This window comes from Talpa occidentalis, unplaced genomic scaffold (assembly GCF_014898055.3).
Source record: "Talpa occidentalis isolate TD23 unplaced genomic scaffold, MPIMG_talOcc4v2.1 talOcc4.8, whole genome shotgun sequence".
NCBI lineage: Eukaryota > Metazoa > Chordata > Mammalia > Eulipotyphla > Talpidae > Talpa > Talpa occidentalis.
In genome coordinates, this window is record NW_023605194.1 from 64168425 (window position 1) to 64177700 (window position 9276).

The 9276-nt window shown below is 59.1% G+C and overlaps 1 protein-coding gene across 1 annotated transcript; it reads right to left on the reverse strand.

The window, feature by feature from the left end:
- Positions 1–361: 361 nt before the first annotated feature.
- On the reverse strand, positions 362–6854 carry LRRC75B (leucine rich repeat containing 75B). Its single transcript, XM_037496417.2, has 4 exons — positions 6678–6854; positions 4131–4259; positions 2683–2798; positions 362–1824 (listed from the first exon to the last, which is right to left on the reverse strand). The coding sequence occupies exons 1-4, from the start codon at positions 6852–6854 to the stop codon at positions 1293–1295; spliced, it is 954 nt and encodes a 317-aa protein (XP_037352314.1). The 3' UTR covers positions 362–1292.
- Between the last annotated feature and the right edge of the window lie 2422 nt (positions 6855–9276).

A 9276-nucleotide genomic window follows, 5' to 3' on the forward strand; every position in this document is an offset into this window, starting at 1 on the left:
CTAAGAGGCTGCTGTGCATCCAGCTTGCCTGGAAATGAGCTGCAATCCCTCTTGGTCCATGGCGCTTCCTTCTGCCCCTCACCTGCATGGGAAACCAATGCTCCCAGACCTGGCCTCCTGGCTCTGCATGGGAGAAACTTAGGTCATTTTGGGCCTCAGTTTCCCCCTGGACACCTCTAAATTCCTTTCTTTTATCTGCCCTGTCTGCCTCCTAGTTGGTCTGAACTACTAGTTCTCCACACAGGACTGTGAGGATGGTGATTATATTAGGTTTTTGGTCTTGAGTCTGGTACTTAGGGGGTAGGGGAGGGGTGGGAGACTGAGAGACAGCCCTCCACTAAGATCCAGCTACCTCCTGGGGGCAGCCCTAGGACTGCTCTAATTCTAAACCCCCTGCTGCTGGCTGTATCTACCTCCACCCCCTGCATGCTCTCTTGGGGTACCCCACAGGAAAGAACTGTGTACATGAACACCCAGGGCCTGGAGGGAACACACAAGTTCTTTGTTTCTGATTTAATAAGTCTCTTAACTCACCAAGTACAGGAGGCTGTGGCGGGAGGGGGGGACCGGAGTTGGGAAGGTGATGGTGGGTGAGTAGCAGAGATGGTGAGCAGACCTGTGCCCTGTGGGAAACAAGCCTTTCCTCCTGTTGGTATAGTCTTGTCCCAGCCCAAGCAGCCTGATGAGGAGGTCAGCAGCCTGGGCTCAGGCATGAGCTTTCTGTGGGGCTCCATTCTGAGCGATGCACCTCTCCCAACCCCCTCCTCTCCAGCTTTCTGTGTAACATGCCCAGGCCCTGCCCAGATGTGGTGGCCAGGCCCCTGGAGCCCTCCTCTAATGTTCCAGCCCCAGGATGGACCCAGTCCTACTCTTCCCTCTCTCGCGGCCCTGCCCAGAGAGCACATGAGGGAGGTCAGTATGTCCCTCTCTGAAGGATAGGCAGGATCCCTCAGCTATCTGCACCCTTTCTCCCCACCCCAGTCTCAGAGCTGGCACTCAGAGGCCCTGAAGTCCATGATGCAGAAAGGCTGAGGCAGAGGGGGGCATTGTTCTTTATTGTGGGTTCTGCATGGTGTGTACTGGGCCCTCCTGTGGAGGGAAGGCTGAGACTTGGGCCTGGGCTGACCATCTCGTGGGCCTCCGATGAGCCCATTCTCCTGTTCCTTTAGTCCCAGGCTGAGCATTTACACTGGTTCTCTGGGGGCTGGGGGAATCTCCTGGGTTGCCATCACTCCCCATCCCATGGACTTGGAGCATGGTCTTTTAGGTAGCAAGAGCCAGAGGGGTGGCGGTCACCTGGTGCAGCAGGCCTGGGACTGAAACCCTGACACAGCAGCTGCAGAGCCCCAGGTAGAGGCAGCAGTGATGGGCCCAGATGTGCTGCCCTCAGGTTCAGGCTCAAGGTCCAGACCCTCATAGATGGTGGGGAGAGAGGTGCGCTGGCTCAGCCGCCGTCTCAGGCCAACCAGCAGGGGCTGGGGCAGGGTGGCCACATCCACATTGTTGCCCAGGTCCACCCAGGCCAGCGTGGGGAACTTGGTGGTGTCCTTGACAGCCTCAGTGAGTTCGCGGGTAGTGGCCTGCGTCAGGCGGTTGCCATTGAGCAGGAGCTGGGTGAGGCAGGGCAGCGTCCAGAGGCTGGGCAATAGCAGGCGCAGCAACTCGTCACTCAGCTCCGTGAAGCTCAGGTCCAGCACCTCGAGGCCCGCGCCATGGCTGCCCAGGTAGCGTGTTATGTGCTGCACATCCCTTGCTGACAGCCGGATCCCTGAAAGGTCCACCGTCTCCCCTGCCAGTGGAGTCTTCTGAAGGCTGCTCTTGAGGCTAGGGGAGGGTGGTGGGTGGAGGTGTCCTGAGTGAGGGCCCACCGCCATGCAGTCCCCACTGGCCACAGACAATGTGAGGCAGCCCATGGCCCAGGCCCCATACAGTTGGGTCAAGTTGGGATCGTATTGCCAATTTCTAAATGGGTGGCCACGGGCAGTGCTCAGCAGCTCTCTGAGACCCAGTTTCCCCTTTGTTGAAAAGGGGACCTGGCTATTCTGAGAATTAAATACACATACACTGAGGTTCCAGGGGCTGTTATTATGGAAACCTACCATATGCCTGCATTACCACACCTGTTTCACCTATTCTTTCACTTTTATGCTAAGTCAGAGGTGTAGGAATGACTGGTTATCCCATTCTGCACAGATGCCAACATGCTCAGAGAGGAAACATGAATCTTCCATGGCCACTCACCACTAAGGGAGGAGCCAGGCCTCCAAATCAAGGCCCTCTGACTCCTGAGCCCCCCATTTTCCCACAAGCCTCCTCTAAAGTTGATCCAACTAGAAAGGGAATAGCCTTGGCATAGCAAGAATGGAGATGTGGAGGGGTGTGGGAGGGACCTGCCCTGGAGAAGGGCTCTCTGTGTTCTCAACTGAAAGGTTAAAAACAGAAGCGTCCCCCCCACTGCCAGGCCCTGGGACAGGAGGTAGGTCATACAGAATGTGTGGCTTGGCTTGGGAGCATCTGCAGGCCCCAGCCAGACTGGCTGTAAGGCAGGCGAGGGTGAGGGGCCCAAGGGTGAGATTTCAGATAATAGCCTCTTGAGAGAACCAAGGACTAGCCCTGCCTCTCCACATCAGCCTGGGAAGGGACCCTAAGGGGCCATGGCAAGGCTGTGGGGGTTCCTCTTACCAGCTCTGGGTCTTCCTCCGGGGCAGGCTGGGCCCTCGCTGCCGCTTGGAGTGAGGGGTGAGGTGGTAGATGAGCTGCCGGCAGATCTTGTCGGAGGACTTCCAGAGCTCATAGTCCTGTTGGGGGAGGGGGATGGCGTGGTCAGGATGAAGCCAAGCCAAATGAGCACAGTCATTTACCACAGATCATTGCCCACTGGCCTCCCCTCCTGCCCCCACCCGGACTGCGGCCTGGCACAAAGCCAGGGGAGGCTGTCCGCTGGGAGCTGGACAGGCTAGTCCAAGGCCCACACTGCGGGCGGGAGAAAGCCCAAACAATGGGCCCTTGTTCCCTGTTCTCAGGCCCAGGGCCAGTATCTCAGACCATCAGCTGGTTCCCTACCCACCCTCCGCACTCCCAGGGGACTCGCCACAGTGGGAGGCAGGACCAGGCTCCTCCAGGGAGCCCTGCTCCACTGACGCCACCCCCAGGGAATAGGAACAAGCCAGGTCAGCATGCTCTTCTTCCTCTCACTCTAGACTGCGACTGTGGGCCCCGGGTCTGGGTGGCCAGGGCTGGGAGGGTTACCCTGCGATAGCATTGCCACCTGGCTTTCTCCTGGGCCTAAGTTGTCCTGCAGTAGCCCAGCTTGGGAGGAATACAGGGGTGCTCTGCTTTCCACAAAGTATGCTTCCATTACCCAGCATGTTCTTTCTCCAGTCCCTCTGTCAACAGCATGCACACACTGTGGCAGCGAGCCCTGGCAGTCACTGGGCTAGCCTCCGAAACCCCACCAACAACTGTATATAAACGTGGGAGTTTTGGAAGCACCTGTAGTGGGCATCCTCGTTCCACCCGGGACTCACTGTGACTAAGGCATGAGGGCTGATATTTATGGCAAGGTGTCTGCAGGTGCCATCAAAAGTGGGGTTCCGGCAGCAGGGCAGCAGGTGTGGGGGAAGGTTGCAGGTGGTAGATGCCAACTCAACAAAGAAGGGGCTTGCTTGTGGCTTGCGCTGCTGTGGGAAGCAGGGAGCGCTTGCTCCAGTGATATCCAGGAATGGGAGTATGTATGGGGGTGGATGTGTGTTCCAGGGAACTCTCTGGCCCAGAAAGTCAAGACTGGCAGTTTAGTTCTGTCAGTGGATTTATCAGAACATTCTGAGTCCCACAGCGTCTCCATACTACCTCCTGCCTGGGCCCTGTGGCCCGGTGCACAATGCTATGGAACAGGAAATGGGTTTACTTAATACATGGCTCGTTAGGATCGGGAAAGCACAACTCACATGTGTTCCAGCCGCTGGCCAGCCTGACATACTGAAACTGGGCTCAGGAGCCAGAGAGGGACAGTCACCTGGGTAAGGTCTTATAGCAAGTCAGAGAGGACCCAGCTCCGAGCTCCCAGTCCTGGGCTCTCCCGGCCCGTCAACCACACTGCCCCGCCTGAGGCCTCTCCCCACTGGCCTCACCGTCTTGGGGCACTGCAGGTCCCGGGCCAGGTTCACGAGCAGGTCATGGGAGATGGGGTCCACCAGATTGAGCATGGCCACGTTCCTGTAGAGGATGCTGGTAAGGAGGGTCCCCTCGAGGCCCAGGTCCTGTGAGGATAGTTGAGTGAACCATGGGCCAGGGCCTCCTTTCCCTGGGCCCTGTCCCAGCTTGCCAGAGCCCCTCACATCCATTCCCCCTGCGCCATCTCTCTCCCTGAGCCTTGCTGGCATCTTCCCACAGGACACAGGGGGTAGCAGGCCAACTGTCCAGGGGCAGGTAAACCCTTTAGTGAGGAGAGGGCTGGTGCGCCAGGAGTCTCAAGGACGTGATAGCAGATCCTGGAACCTTTAGCCTAGTTTCCTGAAAGTGAAACGAGACACCTTGCCTCCTCCGAGGCTGGGTTCCTCTGATGATCCCCTAAATGCCTTCAGGTCCTTTGTCCCCTCTACCTATTCCAGAGCTCTTCTGTGGCCATTATCTGTTTGCTGACAGGTCCAGTGGGGGTGGACAACTCTCTCTGCTCAGATGTCCCAAAAGGCAGCTCAGACTGGGTGTGCTCATTTCCTGCCCTGAAAGCCAGCTTTGCCAACTGTGCCCAGCTCTGTAAAGAGTGCCACAACCCCCATCTTCCCAGGTACGTGGGCCAGAGCCCAGGAATCACCCCCACCTCTCCCCCAACATCCACTCTACCCAGCTTTCCCTCTCCACTGCTTATAGGGGTTCACCCCCTAACAGCCCTCCTAGGGTACCCAGCCACTTGATGCTCCTCCAGATCCAACTCTGGACTTGCCAGAGAGGTTCTATGAAACCCACACTTGATCTTGACCCTTAACCCCTTTGGTGGAGACCAAATGTTCTGGAAGTTTTTGTTATATCAGCAACTAACACCCAGTCTGGCATTCATGCCCTTGCAGGCCAGCTCACCAGACTACCAGTCCAGCCTCAGCCTCTTAGTTTCCCATTCCTCACTGACACCCTCCCTCTGCCATCCCCACTCCCCCACCTGTCCTGGCCTTCCTTCTGTCTTTGGTCTTCTGCTACTCCCATAAGTCTGGTGTAGTGCTGACCATTCCTTTCCAGGGTCTGTTTAGAGGATATACCTAACAAGCAGATGGGGCAGGCACAGCCAGGAGGGGCCTCCAGGCCCCAGGAGGGCCCTCCCCAAGCCAGAGAATGACATGTTCTGTTTGGAAGACTGCCCCCCACACAGGAAGACAGGCCACGTGGGTGTGCCCAAGAGTCCCTGTGAATTATGAGTTATGGGGCATGCCAGGCCCGTCACTGAGCCTCAGATCCCAACCTCTAGAACACAAGGGGGAAACCTAGTCAGTTTCTCAGGTCAAATGCCCAGTTTTTGCCTTGGGTTCCAGACACCACCCCAGAGATGGGTCTCTGGATAGTTTGGCTAATAGTGCCACTCTGCCATTTGCCTTTTAAGCACAATTTAAGCCATTCAACTAGGGGGATCAAGATGGGGGGGTAGGGAGCCTGGGCTGACCCAGCCAGGGCCCCAGACCACAGCCTGGTTTCTGCTGGCCTTCATTGTTCCTCTCAAAGGGACAGCCGCACCTTTCCAACCTGCTAGGCTGAAAATGGACACTCAGAGCAGCAGGAGGTGTGGGGCTGGGAGACTAGAGGTTCGGTCATTGCCCAATTTCCTCTGTGACCCTAGGTTCACTACTGCTCTCCAAACCGCAGTTTCCCCAGCTCTAATCACCTACTAGCAAGCCAAAGACCTGTACAGCTGATTTCTGCTTACCCATAGGGCAGGCTGTGGTAGCTGCTGCTGTAGCAGGGAGGGACATGGGCAGAGAGGGAAGTGTTTTGCCCAGTGGTGATGCTAGACCAGAATCCATGTCTCCTACAGCAACCCGGGGTTCCTCATCTGGGACCATGGTACCTGGCATGTGTGGGACCAGAGTCTGGATATGGAGTTACGATGTGCAGGTGCCAGATGAGTATACTCAATGGGTCTGAGCTGCCTGATAGGATAGGTGTGGGCGCCCTTGGCTGTCTGGGTTGCTACGGTGTCATGGTGAGGCTGCATCGCTGACCAATGGGCTGTCACATCCCAGGGTCGTCTCCCTCCTCCAGTGCCTACCTTCACCCGGAGGAGCGGGGAGCTGTCTTAACTTTGACCCTCAATACAAGATGCTTACACCCCTCCAATTGCCACTTCTCCCAACCCCTCCTTTCCTGTTAAGGCCTGAATCTGGGCTCTTAGTACCAGACTTGGGGCACCCTCAACACACACAACTGACAGTAAACCCCGGAGACCGAGACGCAGTCACTTGTCCCTCTTCCACAGGCACAGGAGGCCCGGCTCGCGGGCCTCCCCCTGCCCTCGCTCCCTCCGCGCGCCCGGTCCTCGCGGCGAGACTCCCAGCCCTGCCCGCCGTCCCGCCTCCCCTCGGATCCGCCCAACCCGCGCGCCCCAGGCGGCTCCACGCGGCCTCCCGGCCCCTCCCCGGCCCCGGCCCGGCCCCGGCCCCCGCCGGCCCCCGCCCGCCCGCTCCTTCTCTCGCCTGGCGCAGGAGGCGCAGCAGCTGCCGGGCGCGCTCGGGCCGCCGCTCGCGGAGCGTGGACTGGATCTCGCGGAGCCAGCGAACCCGGCGCTCATAGGGCGCGGGCCCGCACCCGGCCGCCGCCCCGGCCTCCGAGCCCGCCCCGGGGCCAGCCCGCCGGCCCAGCCGCGCCCCCATGGCCGCCGAGCGGCCGGCGCCCAGCCTGCCGGCCGGAGACTGGCCGTCCGCGCCCCGCCCCGGCCCGCCCCGCCCCGGCCCGCCCCGCCCCGCTCCCGGGCCCGGTCCTTCGGGATGGCGCGGGGTGGGGAGCGCGGGCGCCCCTGCCCAGGCCGGGCCCCGAGAGGGGGCTTCCTGTTGGGGGGCTTCCAGGCTGTCGCTTGCCCCCTCTTCCACAGGCGCGTCGGGGGCTCTTGCTGGAAGAGGCTCCCACCCCCGCGGGAGCTGGAGTCGGTCGCGAAGTCCCGGAGCCGCCAGGAAAAGCGCCGAGGCTGCCAGCACGAGGTGGCTCTTGGCGCCGCTAAGCCTTTTGGCCTTCGTGCTGATGTGGAACTGTCGCTTTGGCAGGGCCGGAGCACTGGCCTTGGAGCCACGGCAGGCTGGTGGCGCTCCCGGGCCGCAGTGCTAATACCTGCTCTCGGGCATCTCCCCGGCGGAGAGCCGTTGCTGTGGTGGCACTGACCCTTTCCGTCTCAGGACACTTAAGCATTGACAGATGTTTACTGCCCCTCCCTTCTTGGGTGGGGGGTGGGGGGCAGGCATGGCCAGGTTAGGTGGAGTGTCCCCTCTGACCTGAGTGATAAAGGAGCTGAGGAATGCTGGTTAACCTTTAAGCCCAGCTTGGGCAGGTTGGCAGTAGGTCTGCCACACCTGCCCTTAGATTTGATCTCCCCGCCAGGATGGAGCAAATGAGCTCTGGTTCCTGTAGGGACCACACTTGAGCTAGGGACGGACCCTACCTCCCAGGGTCTCCTCACCAGGCTGTGTTGGAAACCTGCTGCCCCCTGCATTACCCCCCTGCTCGAATCTGGGCCCCTCACATTCCAGGTAGGTGGCATTTGGAGACTAGTCTTGGGTTTCTGATTCCCATAGCAGGAGGGTGGGTGCAGACTTCAAGGGTGTAGGAGGGGTGAGCACAGAAGGGTGTGTGGGATGTGAGGGGTGACTGTTGATGGAGGGCAGAGCCAGGCTCCTTCCTCTGGGTGAAGCACTGCCTGCCCAGGAGGAGTTGTGTCAGGGGCAGGTTACTAGGCTCTTATGCCCTGATGCTGAGCCCCAGAGAAACAGCAAAGGGTAGTTTTGCGTCCTTCCTGGACCACCTACCAAACTACTGTTGTAGCCTGTGGGGCCCCCTTATCAGACTTGTTCCTGAGGCCCCCTTCTTTCCTAGCATCTGCCAGCTGGACCCAGCGACCTCCCCTCCCGTCTCTATAGACAGCATTGTCCTGGGGCCACCTTGGCACTGCAGGTTTCCTCCCTGGCAAACCTGCATGACTGCCCAGACTGCCTTGCCCCAGGGCCAAGGCGCTGTCGCTGAACTGACGTGGTAGTGAAGGGGCCAGAAAAGGGATTAGAGACTTAAGCAGCAGCCCCAGTGCCCCAGGGACCTCTCAGCCCCCAGTCCAGAGCTGCAAGCCTGGTAAGACCCTCTTTCTCCTCCCCCACATCCTCAGAGCTGGAGTCAGAGCTGGGATGGCTCCCAGAACCTGATTATCCTTCCAGACGCTGGGCCAGGCCTGGACATTGTCCCCTTGAATGTGAGAAGACTCTGTGTGTGTGTGTGTGTGTGTATAAGTGAGTTGGGGGGAAGGCTGAGCCTGGCTGTCAAGAAGGGGACAGCCAGACAGTGGCATGGGGGGATACCCAGAGCTTAGAATCCTGTGGAAAATAGAGAACTGCCCCTCACCCACCACCCTGCTCTGTGTCCCTTGTTGGCTGAGAGATTCCTAGAGGACATTTTTCCAGGAAAGGAGGAAGGGTCGGGATCTTTGGATGGGCCTCTCTCAGTCTCCTATAGGGGTTTGAGCTGGTTTGACTTAACCTCATCTGGACAGGAGCCCCCAGAGACAGACCTGGCCCCTCAGGAATGGGGCCTTCATTCTCCCTCACTAGCCTCTATGTGTACTTAGTTAAAAGTTGCATGCCTCCTCTCTGGAGTTGCCCAGGGCAGTAGGGGTGTTCATGGAGGTCCTATAGAGTCAGGGGGGCTGTGATATTGTCCTCAGTCCCAGGGATGATGTGGAGGTTCAGGGGCTTGTACATGGTCTCTCAGGTAAGGGAAGTTGGGGGCCCAGAGGATCAGGTGGATGGTTGGGTAACACAGCACAGGTCCTGCTGGGGGCACTCTAGACCCTAACTGGGGCATGCCAGGAGACAGGCTACCATAGGGTAGCCTGGCTGGAGAAACAGGGAGCAAGGTCCAGAAGACCCTGTAGTAAGGTGGAAGGCTGCAGCTGGGGCTGAATCAGGCCTACCTTACCTTTGGACTACTCCTCATCCAAGCCCAGGAGGAGGAAGGCCAACCCGGGGCTGATGACAATTAACCAGGTGACAGTCTGCATGGAAAGATTCAGGATGGTTTCAGAACTCACTGGGAGGAAGG